General features: G+C 41.3%; 1 protein-coding gene across 2 annotated transcripts in view; it reads right to left on the bottom strand.

The window, feature by feature from the left end:
- Nucleotides 1-25,339, bottom strand: part of luzp2 (leucine zipper protein 2) — a 130,817-nt gene extending 105,478 nt beyond the window's left edge. Inside the window, exon 1 of one of the 2 annotated variants that reach the window (XM_069527049.1) lies at nucleotides 25,041-25,339. In XM_069527049.1, the coding sequence (XP_069383150.1) occupies nucleotides 25,041-25,102 (62 nt within the window). In that variant the 5' untranslated portion in view covers nucleotides 25,103-25,339. The remainder of the gene's footprint in view (nucleotides 1-25,040) is intronic. The other variant, XM_020099395.2, reaches the window with a different exon arrangement.
- Nucleotides 25,340-25,609: the final 270 nt, after the last annotated feature.

Genomic DNA, 25,609 nt, shown 5'->3' with positions numbered 1-25,609 from the left:
CTCATCCTCACAGCTTCACAGTTTAACATCTGAAAGAGGCATGGCATTATTTTGGAATAAAACACATTTTGGAAGTTTTTGAAAGATTTAGCAGATTAACAGTTGACTTTTTTATGAACATGAGGTATGTTAATACCATGCGACCCAAAATGGGCAGATGTGTTTTAATTTTCTCCAGTAAATGTTAACGCTACTATACTGGAATTAATTGAGGGAAGTGTTTTGCTCAGTTTCATTAAATAGAGTCTGTAGAGCACTGAGTATAAATGTTATTTCCTAGTAGCCAGTAGCCTTGGGGTTACTACCTGCCGTTTATAGCTTTCACTTTGTAATGACTATATATAACCCTGGGAAAAAATACTTTATGGCTTTTATTTCTCAAATAGAGGAGAGATTTAGAGGTTTCAGAGCAGAATATGTACACTGGTCCTTAGGGAATTCATTGCAGTGTTATTCATGGGATTATTAAACCAGTAGCATCGTTTCCGCTGCAGATCACGTCACTTTTAGCATCTTGTGTAATGATTTCACTGAGAAGGTTCAACCATGGTCAGTGAATCTGTTGGCTGCTGCTGAGCTCACAGAGAAAAACCTGGACACTGAGGGATTAAAACATTTGGCTTCATCTCGTGGATGCACTTCTCTTCTTCTTCTTAGCAAGATACCAAACAAATCCACTCTCATGTGGTGCAAGGAAATATTAACCGGAGGAAAAAACACACTGGACAGGATTCATATTGTTCCATTCGTGGCTTTCTGCACAATTCACTGAACTGCTGGCATCGAAAAATGGGCTCAAACTTGGGGGGACGTAATAAAATAACAGAACATTTCAGACATGAACAAATACAAATCAATAAAATACAACTTTATACATTTTATATGAAATGCACTTGTGGTCTGTTATATGTATATATACATATTTTATGTTATATGTATAGTTTTGGGAGACAACTATCATTCTCACGAATACAGGTCAGAGGTGAATCATCTTCTACAGAGTCGGCCATGTTGCACCACGATGTTTCTACAGAAGCGAAGAGTGGACGGACCTCACACCAAAGGTCACCGTCGGTCCTCCTACACCCTCGGAAGGAGAGGGGGAGGCGGGGGAGGCGGGGGAGGCGGGGGAGGCGGGGGTATTAATCTGTGTTTACATGGAGCGGACGTTGGCTTCATTTTACCCACTGATGCTACTAAATTAATTTATGGATATTTATCGACATCAACATCTCGGGTTAGAAAAGTTACAAAAAAGCCAAATATGTAAATATGGTAAAACATTGTATTGTTGATTGATGTATTGTTTCTTTACTCTGTTATGACTCAGAGTGTTTTTGCGTATCCACATTTCTCTCTGATCTCACAAGCGCAGAAAGTCTGTTTTTTCAAAAGCTGAGAGTAAAAATCTAATTTGCAGAAACTAAAGAAGAAACTCAAAATATGGGTAATGCAAAACTATTGTGACTTAATGTAGTGTTTTCTCAATCGTCTCTATTGTAAGTGGAAATTGTGTTCTGTCATATACGGAGAACTGTGTCTTGTTGCAGCAAGAAACTTTTATAAAAACTGTGAAAAACCTCACTCAAAATCCAATCAGCTTTATATCCACACATACAGGCTTGTAAAGCTGGTTTAATGTCCCTCTATCTTGGCAGCATTTCTCATAACTTCCAGATATTTACAAGATAAATGTCATGGATCTGAAAAACAGGCGAGCTAATGTCAGAGTCGAGGGGTCGCAGTTAGCTCAGTCATAAACTAGGAGCAGGACTTGGAGGACTGAATGCTGTAAAAGGTTTTAGAAATCAGGAATTAAAGCTGAGCAGGACTCATTGTTTAACTCTGCTGAAAGAAATTCTAATATTAAAAGCTGTGTGGATACTGGTTTTGTTTGAGAATAAGGAAAGTGAACTCCAGGAGCAAGGTAGAGAACGAAGAAAGAAATGTTGAGCGGGTTGCACAGAGTTACAGCAGCAGACGAGGGGCCGCTGTTGTGTGTTGCTGTGCAGGTTAAAGACGATGACGTGTGGTCGGCATGATGGAGTTTACATGTTCTCACTGGGTCTGTGTGAGTTTTCTCCAGGTAGTCCAGCTTCCTCCCACAGTCCAAATACATTTCGGTCAATCGGAGACTCCAGTATGTGAAAGGTTGTTTGTCTCTTTATGTCAGCCCTGAGATAGACCAGGGTGCGCTCCGCCTCTGTCGGCTGGGATCGGTTCAGGCTCCCGTTACCCTCAAAAGATAATCGGTGTATAATTGGTGGATGGATGGACACTGACGTGCTGCACTTGAGGGGAACTGAGTCCGGTAAAATACTGAAAATATCAGCAACAATAACGATCTATTAGAAACTATGTTAAATCACTTGCAAGATGAAGCTTTGAGGATAAATCTTCCAAGAAGCAGGGAGGCCATACCTGAACACATCTGATGGATGTCAGAGGGGAGGTGAGGCCAGGGAGAGCAGGGTGCTACATGACACTGAGTCAGCTTCAGAGCGAAAGTAAAAATCTATCAGCCGGAGGGGTTCGGGTGTTCAGTGACGGCCCGTCAGCGTCTCCGAGTCCCACTGTTTTGAGTTGACGGTGCAAATCAGTCATGCTTCATTCACAGGGTGTCATCATCCGTCATTAAAAAATGAGGAGTGTAATTCTGAGACGTGCCTGATATCTAGTCCTTATGCTGCAGAGATAGGGAGCACTCACAAGAGCTGAGAAATATTGCAGGAATACAATAGTTTGAGAGAGAGATGTATTTATGGCTGCGTATTCAGTGCTGTTAAGTCTATTAAAGTCTAGAAGAGCGAGAGCCAAAACTATCCGTGGCAGCGGTCGTACAGGGCTTAATTAATCACTTTATGGTTTCTGTATTCCTGTTTCTTAACATAGAAAATGCTCTTTGAATCATTGTTGTGTAAAGCAGATCTCTTCTATAGCTTCATCTTTCTTGTTATAATCTCTCGGAGCAAATTGATGACTTAATTCCAAAATCCAATAACTAGTTATTTTTATATTTGTAATATTTCAAGTGACTTCCAACTTCCTCCATTTCCAATATGTAAGTTTCTTGATTTAATGTTGTTATGCATAGGGAGGGGGATGGTGCCCATTCCTCTCACTGATCTGATTAATGTTAACATGAGCTCTGAACTTACGGTGTTAGAGAAACTCTTGTTCACTTGTGTCGTCTCCTCCTGCTGTGGGAGGACTTTAATTATATGACCTGCCTGACCCGTATGACTGCACTTCCCCTTTAAAGGAGAATTATTATACCCATTCAGGTTGAGTATAGTATAGTACACCACAACTATATTAAAAATTCAGTTAAACCATTGCCACCTACTGTGAATTATTTATCGTACTGTTCTATAAACTTGAGTTGAACCTGAGACATCAACAGCAATGATGTCTTTTCTCGAGCATGTGACAATAAAACTCGTGAAACTTGCTGTGATTGGTTAATCTCCTCCAGGGAGAGAGGGACATGTCTTCACCTGGTCTTGTTCTGGGACGTGCAAGATAAACTTCTAGATATGAATTACATGAATGTCGAACATCGCGATGACAGTGCTGGCCGGGCTACAGACGTTACAGGTTGTGTTTTTGAGGTGTCAGGAAATGCAACAACCTGCATGTTTTGATTATGCAGCTGGAGAGGGTGAATTAGATTTGATATTTACTGAGAACTCTTCAGCTCCAGGTGAGGAGAGAAGCCACCTGAGTCAAAGTGGCACTCACTCAGAGATCCTCCCTGATGGGCCACAGGCAGCAGGTGACAGGGTATTAAAAGGTTTTGGGAGCTGGTTGTTTTTCACTGAGAGTCAGGGCAGCTTTCCCCAGTAATTGTCTGCAGAGGACCTGAAGTGATGAACCTAATGAAACCGTTTTTGTTTCTCCTTTTTCGGGGCCTGTCCCAATCTGACAAATCTACACCTGCAGGTTCAGCATTCCCACTCGCACTAACAACAATCCCTCAGTACAACAATGTTTTCCTTTTCCCCGCACGAAGCAGATATTTATTCTCACCTCCTTAGTGCACAAACCACTGATTCACCACCAAATACATCAGAATCCTTCGTGCCCCACCTCTGAATCTTTCTAGGAACGAGAGGGTGCAGGAATATTTGTACGACATCCTTAAGTGAAATGTGTAAACTCAGTGGGAAATCTGCTTCGTCGCTTCGTTGCAACAAGACAGTGTTTAAGTTGTCACTGCTCAGCAGGAGCGCTGACATTCAACATTAACTCATTTGGGGAAAATCATTTTAGCTGTCTGTGTGTGTGTGTCTCTGTGCGTGCAGTGAGAGGTGGGTGTTAAACAATAGACCAAGATGGACGAATGAAAGCACCAGTTCTTAAATATCAAATACTTCAGTAAGTTAAGTATTGAATTCAAACAGTACCATTAATACATGTAAAATTACAGCAATTAAGAAATCTGAGGGCTGTCCTTTCCAACATATATGATTTGCTCAGCTTGTGCGTGACCTTTCTTCGGCCCTGAGGCATTTTGAAGTGCTGAGGGGAAGCAGATTTATTATAAATGCCACACCATAATGGAGCCATACCAATATGGGGGGGCATTCGTCTCCCAAAATTGAAGCGTTGTTCTCTACTGAGATTAGAATCACGTCTTCTTTCCATCTGCTGAAATGTCACTTTAAATTTATTTCACAGGAACTGAGTCAGCAAGATAAGCAGTATTCACTCATTATCATTTTGCAGGAATCTGTTATAGAGATGCTCCCTTAATTTACCTTATTTCATTTAGCTATTTACATGTATTTCATTCGCTCTATCTGCCAAAACTTATGCTTTCAAAGACATCCTCTATTTATTTGCAATCTTTAACGTGGCAACAATTACGAGACACTGCATTCTTTCCTTCATTTGGACACGTTCACCCTTCACCTCTGACATTTTGGAACAGGCGTCTTTGACAAGCTTTTGACATTAGAAATCTCATTATGTAAATACAACAGATCGAGGGCAGGTTTCAATCATCAGACGACCACGAGGTCGAGATGATGAACTTATTCAAAGTGAATTTAATTTAGTTTGAACCGATGGAGGTGATGACGTAGCCACTTCTCTCAGCCAGTGTCTGTCTCGATGGTCTCTTCCATTATATTATGCAAACGGACAGCTGTCTACTGCAACGTAAATATGTAGCCTGCAGTCCCTTAGGGGTCACTGCAATCAATGCCCCCCTGAGGACTGGCTGTCACATCAGATGTCTGTGTAAAAGCGTTAAGTGAATGAAGTGGTGCGGCTCACATGCACTCAACAGGAGTTCTTCCCATTTGAAGGACAAAGAAGGAGGCAGCAGTCCGAGCTAATAGAAATATGCATCTATGTTCACTGTGACTGAGACAATATCACAGGGTTACACACCTCAACCAGTGCAGCAGCAAAGAACATCTGCCTTACACTGTCAGAGGGGCTCTTTTGTCTGACACCACATAGCCATACAACAAGTGCACAAAAAAAAAACGTATGAATAAACTGCAGGCATCCTCTGGAAAACAGACGTTCCTGTTGGAGCCGCCTGCAACAGGGCACCATATGTGCTTGCTGAGATAAAACGGAAGGGATGAGCAAACCCCCTGGAGGTAAATACTCATCAGACCAGAGTGTTGGCTGCTGTGTTTCCATATTATTCCATTTTTACTGGCAGTGCCAGGCACCGTCGTGTCGTCCCTGTTATCCTCAGAAGACTTCGGACCCTGGTGGGCAGGAAACTGGCTAAAGAAAAATGCTTCCACGTCCCTGGAAGGAGCGCACATGTCTTGATTTTGGGGGATGTTTTAATTGTTGATTTAGGGACCTGCCTGGACAATAACGACACCATCATTTCAGTGCAGTTTTTCTATTTTCTTCTCTGATGTTTTAATTTATTATCCGTGATACTTTCTCCCCTCTCTAGTTGCTCATAAGCACTTTGCGGTGAAACTGATGAGCTGCCATCTCAGTGATTGTCTATTCTAATATCTGGTTTTAAAGATCTGGTCAAATTAGATTTTTGAACAGCTTTAATGGATGAGGTCTTACCATGAGGCTGTGAACAGTCAACGCTCCTGCTCACGTGACTCCCATAAAAATTCAATTAGAAGCGAATCCATGTCTCATACAGAGCACATTGGATTCTTCACTGAACTTCAATACACCCGTCTTACATGCAACGAGCTGTTCATGCCCCAATGAAGATTTAATAACAGCAATTCAATAACAGACTTTAGTAGAGTCTGATAACTACTGTACTCTGGCTGGAGATGACGGAAGATGACAGACTGCAGCATGTGTCCTTCGCCTGAACATTTCAATTCACTAACGCTGGATACTGTCACCCATTACGGCCGCCGCATTACTGCAAGCGCCCGTTACGTCTGATACATTATGTTGTCACCCAGCTGCTGCCACTATCTGCCTCGTGTGTGTTACGAGACAAAGAAGCCATAACTCAGAAAGCGTGCACGATCTTCAGTGCGGCCGACCCCAGGCGACGACGCAACGCTACCGGCGATGAATCATATCATCTCCTGTGGGGACCTTTCACAGGGAAATCAAGAAGAGTGACCTTTGAATTGTCCACGTCACAATCATGGACTGTATATAAAGATGGACGACGTGACGGCTCCTGACAAGTGAAGCCAAAGCGTGTTGATTTTGATTTTGAACGGTGGGAGCAGGTGAGACACACTGTCTGTCTATGGTTAGAATTCACACTTGCTTGTCTCAATCAGAGCTTAATGGTTATTTTCTTGCATGTCATACCTCAATTTTATTTTATTTTATTTTCTCGAAAGAAGAACGAAAAATGCTGCCAATAATTACATCCTTGATCATTACCCTCAACACCCTCCTCTGAACATACCATCACATAAAATGCCATATTCTATCTGTTGGATTTCTACGACACCATCTATGCATCCAGATGTTTGACGGTATACAGCGCGGTATTCACTTCTTTTGTCCAAGCCACCAACCCTGAGAGCACTTTATGTGCGTCGAGGCGAGAACCCAGACAGTTGCTTTTTACTGGCCTGTGAATGCACCGATGGTGGAAGAGTGGATTTGTAGGCTAATGCAACAATAAAGTAAAAAGACCTTCACTTTTATTTGTATACAATGACTTAACGGTGACGACAGTGTGACTTTACAACATTATAAACACTGATAAAGTAACTGCTGCCTTTCTAGGAGAGAGTTAATCAGTAAATCAGCTTTTTTTTTTTGCACAATTGGTTGATTTGCTCGTTTTAAATAGATTTTGTTACGGTCATATGGGGCACTATTGGTTTTGCTGATTTTGCAGAATATTGTATAATGAACCAGAAGTAATCATTGAACAAAAAGTTTACAAAATCAGCCTTCTACATAAAACGAAAGCTTTGTGAATAATATATTACGATATATTGATACGTTTCTTTTTATTCATCTTTATCACCTTCTCCATCAATAAGAAATTCTTTATGAATATTCAGTCAAACATTAATACATGTATTTATGTCTTACGTAATTGTTTCTGAAAGTATTTCTAGAGCCGCTAGATGTTTCATATGTTATGCTGCCATTTCTGAGTCAGAGCCTTTATTAAAAGAGGAAATTAAAAAGAAATTGACCTATAAAAAAAAGGTCAACGCTGAGAGGTATGTGGCAGATCACCCACTGAGTGTCACGGGGAGAGCAGACCTGTAAGACGTCTCATCTCGATAATGGGAAACCGCAATTAGTGGCATTGTGCCCGGGAGACGAGGGCGTCAGAGACCCGAGGCACCTGCAGCTTCCTCAGAGAGAATCTGACTTTTTGTGTTTGAAATTAGTGAATTTTATGGCATTTAGTTATTTAAGAAGAAATATGCAAAACGTGCATACTCTGTAGTCTAAGACTGCTATAGTACTTTGCAGCACTAGCGCCCCCTCTTGGTCGCTCTGTCCAAACGCCCTCCCTGTTTCTCCACCTTCCCGAAACCCTCCAAAGATCCGCTACGTTCTCCGTCTTCTCTCTCAAGCGCTGTGCTCTTTTATTTCAGCTGCTTTCGACACTGCTTTCCTTTCTGAAAGAATAATCATCGACAGACGGAACTCACCCTGTTCTTTCACTTATTTCCTTCTCCTGTTTTAAATATATTTCATCCTTCAGGGGCTCAGCTCTCATCCTCTGTATTTCCCCAAAACTGGATCACTGATTGCCTGACTCTCTGAGTTCATAATAATAATAATAATAATAATAATAACACAATGATAAATACCAGCTTTGTAAAATAGTTTGCAGCACATTACTTCCTCTCACTCATAAATGAGAGGGATTTGATCTCTTTAACTCTTACAGTTCCAATAGTGACTAACAATGCTAACAATTGCTGGGATTAGTGATATAGGAATATGTACAGATGCTAATAGTGAGTCTACTATCATTTAAATGGATTGTGTGGAAATTATTAAACTTTGTGGGAAGTATAGTATAGGAAATAGGTAATTTATACATACACCACATATCCACCATGTAGTCTGTATCCATGCCAAGAGACTTTCTTTAAGAAACTGTGTCTCTTAATGTTTTCTTTTTTTAAATATGGAGCACAAATCTTGCTCTTTAATTTGAAATTTAATTTGAAATTTGTCCTCACTTTCATTCCATTATTCATTGCATCAATAATTAATTCAAACACTTTGATTACCAAAAAAAACTAGCCGAGGTTTTGATTTAGCATTCAGCAACAGTGCAAAACTGCAGAATAAATTTAGCTTCTCTCAATAAATTTGGTCAAAATCAATAGAAATCCATGTTACATTTGCCTTTTGTTTTGGAAAACAGACGTCATAGTAAATCTTTTGCTCCTGCCCTGAGAATATTTCTCGTAAATGTTCCACACCAGCACCACTTGATCTGACGTTAGGCTGCACACAATGTGTGGAAAACAACAAGCCGCGACATTTGATTTAAAAAATGAATATAAAGAATGAGTGGAGGTACATTTTGACAGTTTCTTTATTTCAGTTGGAGGGTTCTTGACCTGCGTACGATCATAGAGTGCCACTCATAGGTTAAAACCTGCTAATCCAAACATTGAGGTGGTCACTCTTCAACCCCAATTACTGTTTGTGGAGGTATCGCTCCATCTCAACGGTTGGCCCACCGGAAGGCTGTGACTGGAATGTCAAACATGCGTCTCTGCAGTTTTCAACCTCGGTTAAGATTCTGCAGTGCAAACACACCTTTACCTGTCAAAATAAAGTTCCCAGCACCGATACAACATGCTGTATTTCCACTGGGAGCTGGTGAACTTTGAAACGTATTATTATTATTATTACTGCAGCAGTTCTACTGTAGATTATACAAGAGTTTGGAGCGTGAGACATTCACTACAGCGACAGATTTATATTCATACCAAGCTCACTTTAATTTACTTTATCTGCCATTGATGAAGAGTAGGGCTGTAACGTTTCTCCCAATCCACGCTTCAGTTCATACCTCTGTTTTTTGTGTCACATGAGGATGCACATGTACTGACACATGCATTGGTTTTGTGCTATTTCACTGAGAGACACTTAAAATAAATAGGAACTTGTCAAAAAAACAGAGCAACGCACCAACAAATATGAAAATACCACACAGGATATAAAATATTAAAGAAATGTTTGTTATAAAAGGTATGAAATGTGCTTGGAACATTTGTTCACAAAAGATGCGGTGCTTTTCAAAACACCTTTAAATGGGAGTACTTTGAAAAACGTGCAATTTGTTGCACAGTTAGAATATTGTTTTTTTTCTTGTACCGTTTCCTGTGAGAAATGAAGAAATTGATTGTTGTGTAATAGAGCCCGACAGGAGAGCGATGCCAGTACAGACAATAAGAAGGTACAGCTATGACAGATATATGGACTGATTTTGAAAAGAAAAAGGTTTTACATCTTCAAAATATAAACTGAAATATGTCCGGAGAAGCCTCGAACACGCAGACATATTATATATCATGTAGGTATCGGACATACACCATGTATCTATGGCATTGGGGCAGTGTGGTAAAGCGATGATCCCACCGCTGGACACACTTTGCAAAATTTTATAGAAACCCCCCCCAAAAAAATATTTCTGCCAAAGCATCAACCTCAAGATGCGGCAATTAAACGCAGAGACACCAATCAGTCTAAGTGGACTGGAATCCTGTGGCTGCTGATTCAGAGACTCTCACCCTTTTTCTTTCATCTGCATTTTCTGTGGCGTGAAGTCTGCACACTGCTTGTCTTTTCTATTCATATCTTTCTCTTGCTGACCCCCCCTTTGTGTGTGTGTGTGTGTGTACTTGGCATTAATTCAGCGATACAGTGAGGTGCAGCAGCAGTTAGCGCATAAACAGACTATTTAAAGAGCCCTGCCTTTCCACCCCCCCACCTCCTTGTTTGTCCCCTATGCATTTATTATCCTCCCAATCCATGCACACAAAGCCACAGCAGCTAAATAAACTTGTTTAAAAGCACCATATACACTTTGTATATAAAACATGTTCATGTGGAAAAAGGCAGCTCAACTAATTCCCGAGAGCACAAGATCATTCTTAATCCGGTTCAGGTTGGAAGTAATATTTTATTATTAGTCCTATCCATTTAAGTAATGGGATTCTGCTCGCTATGCAGCCAGGCACTATATTCAGAGAGACCTGTTGTCAACCCAGGTTTGGGGGTGGGGGTGTTGCATTAATGCTAAGGCAGTGTAAGTTGTATAACATATTTCACACTCTCTGAGAGACTCCTGGGACGAACAGTCAGAGACAGGAAACACACCAATGTGCTCTAGAGTCTCTGCTAAATACTGAGAGGCTGAGAAAGAAACTGTGTTCAATGACAATGGACTCAGAGAAAAAAAAAACTGTCAACTTAACTCCCTGCACGTCTTTGGTTTCCCGTCTAGTAAACACTGAAAATGTCCAACTGGATCTCAAACACTTTGGATGGTTTGAAGTATCGTTCCTCTTCTTTCTATCAAGGGCATCTTGATGTTGTGCAGATTTCAACACCTGACCCTTAAATACTGCTCTCGAATCCAAGGACAGACGGGCACACGCCGAGTTTCTCCCACTGAGTCGCAGGGTGGCACCTCAGACGCTTTGTCTGGACGGAGACTGATAAGGACAAGATTGACAAGGCTGTGTTGAGCGGAGGCATTTTTTTTTTTTTAAAACTCCCACGGGTGCCTATTGTTCCCGTCTTCTTAAACCTGCCAGGTTTCCAGCTTGACACCATCCGTGGACGTTCTCTCTCACACTTTGAATGGGATCACATGGAGAGCACCTTTTGTTTTTGTACAATTTCAAATCATTTCATTTGTTTCGTGCTGAAAAAAAACATATTGTACTCTTTGACATTTTCTTTCTTTAATTAATGGAATCATGTGTACACCGTAGTTTCTCTCACATCTAACAGCACAGTGTTTTCACTTGATTGTTGAAGCATCTTACAAATTTCAACTCTGTAGATTATAAAAGATTATGAGCAGCAAATATTATTGCATGCTTTAAGGACTTTATAGAGTGTAAATTTACAAAATGCATTATGTGTTTGGTCACAGGGCGTTTTTCAGTCTAGCTTGACCACAGTGGAGCCAAATATTCCGAGAGGAAACTCTGTTTTTTCGATACGTATATTTGAGGTGTTTTTTAATTTTAAACACTATTTTTGTGGATTTTGTGTGAAGACTTTAAACAAAAAGCACGTTGCATTGTTGTCTCGACGAGAGCTTGCTAGCTGAGTTTAACTATCACTGCAACAATGCCACAGAGAAAAAGCATCAACATTTTTAATGCATTCATTAATATTAATAAAAACAGTAGGTCCGTGAAATATAATGACAAACTTAAATTCTTTAATGCCCCACTGTGATTGAATCAGCTTCCAAAACAACAGTCACAACATCAAGGCTTCCCTGGAGACTGATGTCTTGTAAACGACCTTGTGTTTGCATTTCCAACTAAGCGTCCTATCGAGATAAAGAATCCCATCATGACGAAGATTTCACAAAAACACAGTCAAAGGAATTCAACATTTTGCTGCACAAAGATTCCCATGAATGTTGAGATTCCACAACAGAAGCATCTGTTTGTGTTGCACATCAGGAGAAGCTGGTGTCACGTTGTGTTCCTGTTGAGGTGTGTGCACGAGGACATGGACATATTTTAATGGATTTGGAGCAGCCATTTTCCATTTGCCTGTCTTTAACAGTATCCTGGAAGTAGGTAATCCCAAAACCCCACATTCATCCTCCAGGGACTTTCATAAAGCTCATTAAATCAGAGTTAATCCAAACACCTGTCATCAAATGCTAATTTGCTAAACACAGCAAGGAGGTTGTTTGGTATAACTTACTCAACATCTGAGGTGAGTTTTGTGAAAGAAACACCAGATGGTTTATGCAGTTCAGAAATACTCTGTGAATTCTGATGTCTAGCTTACACATGGGGCTCTAAATGTCCCCGACAACCTCCACAGTCCCCGACTTGATCTGTGTTTGTACATTAAAGGGCTCCAGTGTATCTGTGCCCCTATTAGACAGATTATCAGATTAGAGGCACATCCGAATGCATCCCTAATCCCAGAAGTCAAGTCGGGACAGTAAGCAAGGCGAGCAAACACAAACTGAGTACACAGGATCCGTGTGAACGCACAACATCGAATCTGTGCAGAGACACGCACCATCACCGCCGCGTCAGGTAGCTGGCTAATTGCAGCCGCTGGGATGTAATTGGTTTGGTGACGGCACATTTGACGTGCAGTGACTCTGCAGCGCATGTTGTTTTTTCTACGTGGTCCAAAAACACCGAAGTCTTTGGGACTTGCCTTTAATAAAATACAGCTTCCCCTTTTCTCTGCTTTGGTGTGTGAGAGTTAAGCACTCCTGAGAAAACGGTGCTTTGCAGCCAAATGGACATTCACTGGAGTGTGCCCTCCACCTGTCATTTTGTCAACACCATCTCTGTGTGGAGCTCAGCCAAGCAAGACATCTGACAGACAGGCAAATGGGAGTGGTGGACTTCAGCAACATAACACCCTCTCTCTGACCTCTTTGTGCCCACCAGCATGTGCAACCTAACATAAAAAGATGAAATGCCATATTTTGTAACCTGAACTTCATCTTTGCCATCCGGTTGTTTTCGATTGTCTTGGACAAAAAAAAAAAAAAAGAAATTAGAAGAAAATAAGAAATCAGCAAGAGGGTGAACCGCATGAGTGAGTTTCAATTTGTTCCCCAATAGCAAACCTAACACTAAAAATTGATTGGCAAGTGACAATAGCCCCTTAATCCTGGAGCATCATGCCGACGGCATCGTTTCTGGTATCATCATTAGGAAATATGACTTGCACACAAGTGTCTTTTTCAATCTGTTTGGAGACCGGCCGATCTATTAAAAATGGCACATCGCTAATGTAAAACTATAAATGAGCAATAAACAAAAATGTGCACAAATGTAGAAAACAATGCCCTAACCTCAATCTGACAGTGGCCATGGATTCATACAATTCATATGGCAACAAACTCTGACACATTTCGTCGAGACACCATTCTTCTTGTGCAAGTGTCTCAAACGTACCATCAAGTGCTGCAGGTCTGCGGGCATAAAATCCTCAATCAAAGAATAAAACAAAAACATGTGGGAGATAAACTGCCACCGAGGGCACCGCTCAACGGCTCCTTTGTGCTAAATGCCGCATGCCACTGCTGAAATCCTTCCCTTCTTCACACACACACTGAGCAACACACTTATCAGTCAGGTGTCATGGCAAAACACTGGGAAAACAGGGCGATAGGGGACTCAAATGTAACCAGCACTTGTCAGCCAAGATGGATCCTGACACCAGAATATGCTCAGGAAATGATTAGATAAAAATAACAGAAACCGCCAGGGCGTCTTGGAGGAGGTGTGCTGGCAGCTGATAAAGGATTCAGATTTATGTAGCCTTCACCAAAAGAAGCAGGTATTATGTTTCTAGAGAAATGGTACACGGGAGGTGGGCTGTGATGTACAGTATACCCAGCAGAGAGCACAGAGCAAATACGAAGGGGTTAATAAAAGACAGGAAATGAAAAACAGCACTAGTTTGGCAAGTCTGCGTGATTTCTGTGGAAATCAATCCCAGCTCTTCCACGTGTCTTTTGTTTGTCCTTGACTATCGATGGTACATCTCTGTCAGACACATTTTCTGACATCTGCTAAAATACATCATACGGCAAACTGTGATGTCTGAAGCCCGGCATCACCAGAACAATCCACATTCATTGAATCAGACTGGAACCTCAGCTCATCTTTTATTTTCAAGGGCTGATTTCAGCTGTCGTACACCCAAAATGTGCTCGGACACAACTGAATAGACTTACAACCAAACAGAGCAACAAATTGTAAAGAAACACAGTTTTGGGGAAAAATGTGCAATTTGTTTAATACTGTCAGCCGATTTAATTAAATTCAAATCAAGCGTTTTAACAGACCTCTCCACATCGGCAGCAGCCATCTTGGTTATTAATGGAAACGCCTCAGCGGCGCTTCCCTGTCAGTCATCATATCAAACCCGCTCGTCCCAGGACAAACGGAAATCAGCGAGAATGGGGAGGGGCCCATCTGCGAGAGCGGAGAAACGTGAGCTCTCTGATTGGTTCGGTTTCCAGGGTAGGTCATCGGTATATCAGAGGAACGAGCTCAAGTGGTCAAGTGTTTTGTTGAATTACACTGAGGACCATTGACAGCTTTGGCAAAGTCCGACACTCGTCCAATTTCTGCTGTCAACAATGATCACACTTTAATTACTCAACAACGTGGTACCTCCATGAAGGCTTACACTTGGTCTGAAGTACCACAGCTAATTAATTTTAGATTTACCTCAGCGACAGCTTCAACAAACCCGTGAGGACAACTGTCCCAAAAACAGCCTCAAATGGCCGACAACAGTTCAGGAAGCAAACTGCACCCAGCACCGACTGATCTGAGAGATCACACTTGAAACTGTCTGCTCAGCAATAATTCCCCCAGGGGGATGGGCACATGGCTTTCCCTGATGCTGTAAGAAAACGACGTCCCTGCACCTCGGCACCTTGACACGAGGAGGAGGTTCTGTTCTTCTTGGGATTGGCAGGTCGGTAGAAATGGTTTGTGGCCCAGTTTATCATAACAACTGATCGATCACAGAACTGACCGAGAAGTAAATCCCTCCATCGTACAATCTTCAACTTCCCCTGTGTTATTTTTTTTAGCAGAACCATGCGACAGAATTTGAGAATTAATTTTAATTTCATAGATTTTACTCAAATTAGTCATTTATGAACGTTTGACACATCTGTGTGATTCATATTTATTATTTAGCACAGGCTTACTAATGATGCTATTTATGAGCGCTTCACGCAGCGCTGGCACACGTGTCATCTCCGGTGAATGGTTTGTATTTATCTGCATCCTGTGTTTGTATGTGCACAACATAAGATCTGTTTTTGGACTTTTCAATTTGTGCTGAAAAATAGAAATTCATCATATTCTATACTGGTTTAATAAGACTTTTTTTTGTGTGTGATGATATTGAGATTACATTTTCACCGTTCAAACCCTAACCACTAACCCAAATCCCTAACCACATGACTAATCGAATGATATCATTCAAAGGGAACAAGGCGGAAAATGTTCCGAGACTTACTCATCAAGAAAAGAGAAAAGATAGAGAGAGCAAATAGAGAAGAGATATGCAATCTGTTTCACCTGGATTGACGTTTACTGTACATTACGCCATGGATGGATGTTTCTTGTGATCGGGCCAAGTCTATAAAGGTAAAGGCTGAGAGAACAGAGGATGATACATCATTTAACGATGTGGGAACAGGATGCTACTGGACACAAAAGGAGTATTTTTGCATCGTATTTCTGAAAGCGAGGACACGGTTGAGGCGTAGGTGTTATTTCCACCTCCTTAAAAAATATAATTCTTGTATGACTGTGACCCTGAATTCAGAAACAGGTGCAAATACAGGTGCTCCTTGTATTTGCCGAACACTTGGACAATAGATTTCATGTCACTTCTCCCTTTGTTCAGGTAAATTTTGCTGTTAGCAACAAATAACTGTCTAATGTCTTTATGCTTAAATTCCTCCTTAACTATATATATATATACGCTAATCCTAATCTGGAAGTATTAAACATAAAATAATCTCCATGACACTCAGGTGATTATTGCTCGGCAAGAAAAAGAAATGAAGAAATTCATGAATTATGGCAGAAGGACTGCTGCTGTGGCTTTCAAAACGTGGATCAATCAGAGCACGTAATTAAGTGAATGATGGTAAAATTCTTGAAAGAGCGGCAATTAAAGACAACTTTAAGAACACAAAGCAGTCGCAACAGATAACAACACAGACGGAGCGCAGACACATTTTCTTAAATAATCTAAGCATTTCGTGTAGACCTGTATTATTAATGATCTCCATCTTTTGTTTACGCTCAAACCAACACCTCCACATTTTGTCATGTCTCTTGAAAGTTTGGGAGCGGTGAAGAAACTGAGCACTTAGGCTCATTCCATACTGAACCAATTATGGGCCATTAAATTGAAGAAAAGAATGAAAACGGGGAACGGACAGATTTCTGGTGGCAGCTTAATGATTAGAAAAAGAGTTGATGACTTGGAGCTGAATCGCAAGAGAGAGGTTGATGAAATGTGGATGGGAGCAAGATGAACAAATACCCTCCACATGTCTAGAGAAGGTCTGCAGGCACCGAGCTTCAGTGGAGCTGTTCAATAGAAGACGTGATGTGTGAAGGGCAGCTCATATATCACATGAACTCGAATAAAGGTAAAATAAAGAAAGAAATGGCAGCCGGGAGGCAAGGAAAAGAGACAATCATTCAAATGTTAGATAAATGTTTCAGCTCCCTTCATCTGAATGACATTTACACGTGATATTTAAACCTACTGCTGCACTGTAGATGTTTTAATTAATGATTTCCCAGAGGATTTGTACTGTATGTTGCAGAGAAAATGTCATAATGAATACATCTGCTCGTCAGTTTATATTTACTCAAGGCTTCAAATGCAATATGTGCAGAAAGCCTGTTTTACAGTGTCAGGTTGATCTGTTGTGTCTTTCATTTTGTTATACTGACAAAACATTTAGATCAGTTTTTCTTTACTGAATTTAAAATTCTTATATTTAGACCCCGTGGAAACACAATACAGCATAGAACAAACCAAATGGTGATTATTACTTCTTTTAAATATCATCCAAACAGAATACTCTTCAATATTCTCTGCTTCGAGTTTTTCCTCACCCGAAGAATGTTCGTCACCGGTTGCAGCCCTAACAGCTCAGTACATAATTACGATTGGGTGAAGTGATTCTGATGTTACTCGTCTCTGGGGCTCAGAGCACATCATTAAAATGAATGTCTAAACTGAAGAACTGGTAGCCTATATATCTTTTTCAAATAATAAGAATAAACTACAATTACTGCACAGCGGTTGTGTGCCTCCGCCAACCAGAGGAGTTTCTGTGTATATATTTCTACGTACTCTTTTTCCAGATTCACAGAAAAGGTCACCGTGACCTTTGACAACATAATGACTTTATCTTTGAGTCCAAGTGACAGCCGATCAAAAGTTGAAGAAATCCTCTCCAGCAGACTTGAGATATCACATTAAATCTGATCAATTTATCAGTGAGTCCACGTCTTTGCAGGCAGTTCTAATATGACACATTCACAGTAACATGAGGTCAATGTGACCTTGACCTTTGACCTCCAGGCACCAAAATCTAATCAGTTCATGTTTGAGTCCAAGTAAATGTTTCTACCAAATTTGAGGAATATTACCCAAATAATTTTTGCGATATTACGTTCACAATGACGGACCGACAACCTGAATACATAATGCCTCTGGTCCCTGGATATATACACTGAAATCTAATGAGTGACATCCGCATACATCAGCAACATATGAGGGCTGGATAAAATCAGTCGGTTTTAACCCCACTGCCTTTTTCACTGTTTTCAAACTAACTATATGACTGAAAAACATGAGTAGGGACAAAAGACTTCTCTGAGAAAAGACGCCAAACGTAATATTCCACATGAGACATTTAAGGACTACGTGTAAATGGCAGCATCTACTGTCTGCATGTGAGGCTTTTAAGGGAAAATAACCTGGGTTACACTCTCCCCCCTGTAACCTGCACCATTATCTGCCTCTGCATCGGTCACACGATGCACCACAGCACCACCGCCAGTAAATTCTCAACCAGTGGGAAACACTGATTCATCATCATCATCATCATCCGCCTTTGACAGAAACTGGTCTGGAAAACGTGAGAGCCCATGCTGCTTTGTTTGCAAACAAAAGAAATGTCAGAAAGTGCGGCGCGAGCGAGGAAGAGGTGGAGGAGTTTCTAAAAATAACCAGACCACACCACATTTAAAGGAAAACAAATGATATGCACCTCATAATGATCCATGCTTCAAGCTATAACGTGATAAAAGGTCACATTACCCAGCATTCAACTGAAGCATTCTCCTTCAGGTTCACAGGGAATTGACTCATAGCTGTTCGATAACAATTCAGTGAAAAACACAAACCTTTTTTTTTTTTATGTGGTGCCACTGAGACGAGGAACGGTGCACAGCTTTCCTTTATTACAGTCATACATCTTGCACTTCACTGTAAGAAAAAAAAAAAAAAAAATCTGTACACTAACGAGAGAACGAAGACATCATGTTAACAGGGGCTGAGCAAACGCCTGCCAATCACAACAGTGACTGTGACAACACACATCTCAAATCACAGGCCAGGAGGAGGGAAATCAAATCCAAAGATAGTTTAAACATAGTCTCCTGGAAGCAGAGAGAGAGATCAGAGATCATCTATACAATCTCAACATCGTTCAATGTGCAGCACTGATTACACCGTATATATCCTGTTTACATTATAGAATAACTATTTTCTATATTGGTCCTACAAAACACCAAAGCCACCAAAACACATGCGATTCATCCTTCATGAGAATACTAGTCTGGTAAAACCTTTAAATTGGCGACGATTCCCTCAATCATGTGCATCCACACATGCTCATTTACACTGAAAGCAAATCCTTCCGCATCAGAGCTTGTTGCTATTCAGAGAAAAAACTTTGTGTTCCAAGCAGCACGATAACAAGTTAACCCGTGACACACACTTTCACTGCTGTGGTTTCAAATGTGTTCCGAGAGCAACAGCACAGTACCTGAAATGTGGCCTTGAATATAAAACGTCTGGCCACTCTTCGCCCCCCGCTGATTGTGGTCCTTTTAATTACTTTCCCATTTGTAGGAGCCATCCAAGGTCCTGTTTATTGTGGCCCACTTCATTACTGTCATGTGGCCAATGTGGTTGCCATGGTGTGACCATTACGCCACGTGCTTTGAATATCAATTATCATTCACATTCTGATTTGAGCCGAGGACGTTACAGGGCTGCACGAAAATATCATTTTTTTTTCTTATGGACACAAACCCGCCCACTGAAAGTCTTATCTGCATCAGAGGTTATTCGATGGCAGTAAAACCAGGGTAGATCATTTTTAGTCTCCATCTAATTCCCGGACATGCCAATATTTTATGTTGCATGAGTCGTGACACAGATCGCTGCCACGCATTAAAAGCCACCCAGCGGTTTGCCTTTGCATGGTAATTGAACAGATGTCTGTCTTGTAAGGTGCACCATCAGGACGCTTTGACCGCTTCCCTCCGAAACCGCTGCTCCGCTAAACGCATGAATTAAAGATGGAGCCACGATAATTCGAAATCAGCAGCAATTATCCAACATGCATGAACAACTTCCTCATTCAGTGAGGTTCACATTCAAGTGATTCCTTGTTCACCACTGAACAAAGCCACACATCGTTGATTATATTTTGATTGGACAGTGACTCCTCAGGGGCCAATCAAATTTGAGTTAGGGCCAGTGGTCCCTTGGTCCCACCCCTTGAACCGCCCCGGAGATAAATGTTTACTGGTGTCAGATAAAACATGAAACATTCCAGACTCCAGTCCTTCGACGGAAATTAAGCACCAGTTCATTTTGACCATGACGACGATGTCACTCAGAAACAATCAAGACGAATGAAAACACGGATCAGTGGTGTGTGCTCAGAGCAGTTCTCCTTTCATCATCTAAATGCTAAACAATCCCAAATATAAGAGGTGGCTTGTTTCCCCTCAGTCCTTATCCCTGCTAATCATTCACAGTCCATCAATGTATAGATTGAGCATCTCTCCCCGGTCAATAGTTGGGTCTAATTCTGCATCTGCTCCACACTTGACCTCCACTCAATTCTCACCCCTCCACCCAGCGTGGTGGGTGTTCCGAGTTTCATCTCAGCTTTTTGAAACTGAAAAGCAAAACAACATGCAGACTGTGAGTGCCTGAAAGTGAGATATCATGGGGCGCTCTCTCTCTCCCTCCATCTCTCTCTCTCCCTCCATCTCTCTCTCTCTCTGGCCGTCGAATGTCTTGATTGAATTTATTCATCGCGACGTATATAAAAAAATATTGATTGATGTAAAAGACCATCTTAAGGAATGTTTACAACTCAGCAAACGTGACAGACTGAGCACAGACGGCATCTGCTGAAGTGATGGACTGATATAAAGAGGCTGAGCACCTTCCGACGTTCATACGGCTACAGGCAAGGAGACAAAAACAAACCGTTGAACAACGAAATGCAGCTTCATCCTTGAGTTCAGTGTCTATGACAAGAAAATGAATAAATACTAAGCTAGCTTCTCACATATTAAGATGATATTGTTGATTTGGTTTGATTGCTGGCAGCCTAATGAATATACATTCTAATCATACAAGAGAAACGCACATGGTAACTAATCATGCAGCGTTTATTATAATCCCTGCCTAACTCAGTCATTAGTCCCTGTATCTTCCTTTACATGTCCTTTTCTGACCCAGTGTGACACGGTTTTTAAAATATATATTTGATCTAGAATATGTTTGTATGCACAGGGAAACATTAACACATACAGCAGTGTCTCCGCCCTGTGTATAATCCACAGCTCTCTGTTGTTTTTTTTTAGACGCCGTCCAAAATACTCATAAATATATCACCCTCTCCGAGAGGAGTCGCTAAAGGTGAGAGACATCAAGAATGTTTCAAGAAATCCCTTAAAAGAGAATATCTGAAAGCAATTAAAGGTGGAGACGTCTGATCCGTGGAAAGATGAATTAAAAAAAAACAAGTCGAATGCAAAAGTCCCCTCCCAACCCTGACCTAGAGGTGGACAGTCATATCTCACGGGACCAGTGTCAATGCAGCCTTGTCTTCTGCCTAAGTACCAATTGATTTCTGCAATGACATATAGCCCTGCAGCACCATTATGTGGCCTGAGTAACACACTCAATTCATTAAAATCAAATCCATCTTAATCAAGCTCTCACAGGAGCAGGTGCTGGCACCAGAACGGTAAATTTTACAGAGATAATAAGACATTGAATTCTACGATTGTTCAAAACAGTGAATTTTTGTTAACCACTCGGAGGTTGCAGGTAACTTATGGAATGGATTCCCTCGCGCACCACTGATGTGATGATAGTGAATCACGCACGGCGAGGCAGAGCAATATGTAAACGAGACAGCTTCAGTCACATTTCATTTTGCTGCAGCAGGTACACCTCACAGTCAGCCTCCTCAACGTTACACTATTACAAGCAAAAATGAGAGTGTCACAAATGATAAGCCTTGTTTGGAGGCCTGACCTCCAGGATAACAACAGAAAATCTGAGCTGCGAGGACCCAATCAACTCGAGGAAGGCTTCGAGTGCCGCCTTCACCCAAAGCAAAAATCCACCCACAGTATTATTTCATTCTCTGGCCTTGCTCGTGGTTTTGATGACCAGAAAAGAAAAAAGAAGAAAAAAACTAAAGGCGAACAACCTCTGAAAGAATTTGAGGTTGAAATGAGGTACATCAAAACAAAAGACGACTGCAAATCGAAAATTATGTACTGCTTTTATCAAAATCTGTCCATGTTAGCAATTATAAAACCAATTTCAGGAGCTTTATGTTAAATGCATCTCTTGCCAACTGTTACCGCCTCAGTCGAAGCACTCTAGGGCAGTGCTAGATCAAAAGACAGCATGGCATGATAATACACCAGCTAATTACCTCCAACTATTAAAAGCATAGCTAATTCTGCATATTTGACGGGGATAACAGTCGACTAAAGTCAACCTCTGCAGGAGAAGTGGATCAGCGATGGAGCGGACAGGTGTTACGGATCAGCAGGTTTTTTTTTCCTGTTTCAGTGAGGACCTTTAATTTAATCCATCCATGGCTGCTTGTAGTGATGACTAATCTTTAGAAGTGTAAAATAACCTTTCGCTGTCCTTGTGGATGCCTCATGGCGGTCCTTTAAAAGTTAAATTTTAAAATTGTAAATTTAAATCATGGACATTTAAAGAGTCCTGAGTAAAACCTTGTCACCAACACAAGTGCTCGTGATATATCCCTTCTGCAGAATGAGTATATAGTTTAGAGCTGATCTTGAAAACAGTAAGGTTAAAAGATGGAAATAGGAACTGGGCAACAAAACAATATCAATGAAAATGTCAATTTCATCGATAGCAACATAACAAAACTCCAAAATATATAGATGTAATGTCCATGTATTGTGTAAGCACAACAATAAATAAGAGTTTAACCTTCACTCGGGAGCAAAAATCTGTGTTTAAACTTAAAAGAAATAAAACTGTGACATTTATCATCATGATTATCAATATCGGCTGATGAGAACATTTTTATGTTGATAGAATTTTTGGCCCTATGGTCTGTTCCTAATAAAAACAGAGGAAATTGAACTCATGGTCAAATTACAAGCTTTTTCCCCACACGAATCACTTTAATGACGAAATGACAAAACTCTGAGGAAGAAGCTCAAGAAAATTCTGGGATTGGATGTGAGGTTGAGATTGCATGTTTTTATTTGGGACAAACCTTTAAGTAAATTGTGTTTAAATACATTAAACCAGAAGGTCAACCTTTCCTGAGGCTGATTAGCTACTTCATCACCGTGCTACATAAACATGTATTCAGGTCAGATACATCCAGACAGACAGAGATATAATATTGGTGGAGGTAATAAAAACGATAACATTACTGCCCCGAGCAGTATCTATGAAAGAGACTGATCAGCTTTCACCCTGTGGAACTGATTTTATCTTATGCACCATGAAGACAAAACCATCTTGTTTGGGTCGAGTTTGAGAAACAGTCGAAGTGATCTAAAAATACCTGTTTCACTAACTTGTAACCAGAGCCCATTGGTAATTGGAAATACTACAACATGATAATATCGGCCGGTTGTATCCACTGGTTCCTGTGGGCAGAACCGGCAGATGTGTCACTGCAGATGTGGATCCTGCACATCATGTATAGTTCCACTTTATCAGAAGGAGTAGGTCACAGTTGAGGTTTCACCTTTGCCCGGAAAAACCCCCTCTGACTTTAACGAAACCCGCCTCCTGAGCATATTCTTGTTGTTAGTGTTGAATTTGGAAACAAACCAATGAGACACTGATTATATCTGTGTCACTTTCTGCTGGTAATTACTTTCATGACATCCTCCCCCCCAGAGGTTCCATACAATCTGCACTGACCGGCCAAATTACCACTGTAATGCCTCCTCCTCCAATTAGCACCTGAAAGATCACCTTGAAGGCTGATGATGGCGCACGCCGTTTGAAAAATTAATCTTGAGAGACGGATCTAATAAGCCTAAAATTGGTTTAATATTTCTAAATATGCCCAATCAAAGAATTAGATGGTGTGAAAACAAAAGTTTTTCCTGAGGGTTTATTTGTGCAATTATTAACACGTGTGTTAAAGGGCGTGTCAGTGCCTAATGTGCAGATGACTACACGCTGGAGGTGATTACATCAATACTGCCCTTTGTTATACAAGTCATACGTACATCGTCATAAACAGTGTACCTCTCTGCCATTGACCAAAATGTTTGAAGAGGACAATAACCTTGACTCCTTTCTCTGCAAATCTCTATCTGTTCTAGCTCCTTAGGCAAAAAGACATATTTCACATCCTGGACATTCATGTGTTTGGCAACACACCATAAAAAAAATAAATAAAAAAAAACATGTGGGTATTTGTCTGTTTGTGATTCCAAACCCGTCGCTCTTCCTGTGCACATTCCTCTGCAACTGCATTTAACTAATTCACCAAGAACACAGATGAAAACAGAATCCAAATGTTTTTGGGCACCGAGCAGAAAAAGGGAAAGGCAAGTTTTATAATGCATGCCTCCCTGCTTGTGATGTCTCCATGGTATAGTCAAAGCCCTGAATTTCCTCTCACGGCTCTCATTAGGCAGTGGTGTCGGGCACAGGCAGTGAAGAAGGATGATTTTATCAATGATTTAATTAATCATCAAAACTCCCGCTCTCCACACATTTCTCTCTTATTCATTCTACTCGCCCATCACTCTTCCTTGAGCTTCTTCCAAAGGCTTATATCTCACACACACACACACACACACGCAGATAGAATCACACCTGCTCTTTTTCAAGACACTGCAACACAAGTAGCCTTGTCCTTTCTCTCAGTTCCCCTGACTTCAACTTGCTCCCTCCCTGACCGGCAGGCAGCAAAAGTGCCCAAACAGCAAAGTCACCACTATTCAAGATGCGTCGCGTTCGGAGAATTACCACCACAAGAGGACAACTGTCTCTCAGCCTGCGCAGAACTGAGGAAGATAAAAGCCCAGTTCAACAGATAAGCTCCTCCATCCTCCTTTTTAAGTCTCTCTTTCTCACAACACGCCGAGCACACAGAGGATCTCTGCCAGGGTGAATTAAGGCATCAGCGTTTGGCAGCACTGAACAAACCTTCAGATTAGTGATCTAACATTGCCCGTTACATGCTTTGAACCTACACCCCCGTTTTTTGTTCCAGAGTCCCCATCAGGGTGAAACTGACCAAAGAAAAGAAAACGCTCTCCCCCCTGGTCGTCTCTTACCTGGTGTTGAGGCTCAGAGCCGGACAGAGAAGCAGTAAGCAAATAGCTTGGATGAATTTCATAGCTGTCTCACACTCCCGTTCCTTCTGCCTTCTCAGATGCTTTTTGCCTTTCCCCCGTGTGTCTCTCTCCTCGCTCTCTAGCTCTCCCACTGGCTGCCTGGGTTTTTTTAGCGCACTCTCATACACATTCACACACACACACACACACACACACGCACGCACGCACCCAGACACACAAGCAGTGAGGCAGACAGATGCAACACAGTGGCTCGGTGAGAGGGAGGATCTCTGGCTTTAAATAACACAGGGACACGGACCGACTTGCTAATGGAAAGGAGGGGCGGGTGGGGCTGAAATAAAGAGAGAGATGTGGGAGTGATATGATGTCAGCGCCCGTGCAGCTTCAGCTATTGGTGAGAGGCATTCTTGCTATTGTTTGGTGCCGGTCGGAAAATAAGCCACTCCATTAATTTCACTCTGCCCATTTACTCCCAGGATAGTGGTACTGGGCTGATTGATGGAGACACAGCAACATTTAGTGGAAGGAGCGAGCAAACCAGGTCATCA

Source organism: Paralichthys olivaceus, chromosome 1 (genome assembly GCF_024713975.1).
Source record: "Paralichthys olivaceus isolate ysfri-2021 chromosome 1, ASM2471397v2, whole genome shotgun sequence".
NCBI lineage: Eukaryota > Metazoa > Chordata > Actinopteri > Pleuronectiformes > Paralichthyidae > Paralichthys > Paralichthys olivaceus.
Note: the sequence above shows the minus strand (reverse complement) of the source record. Positions and strands in the feature narration are given on the sequence as shown.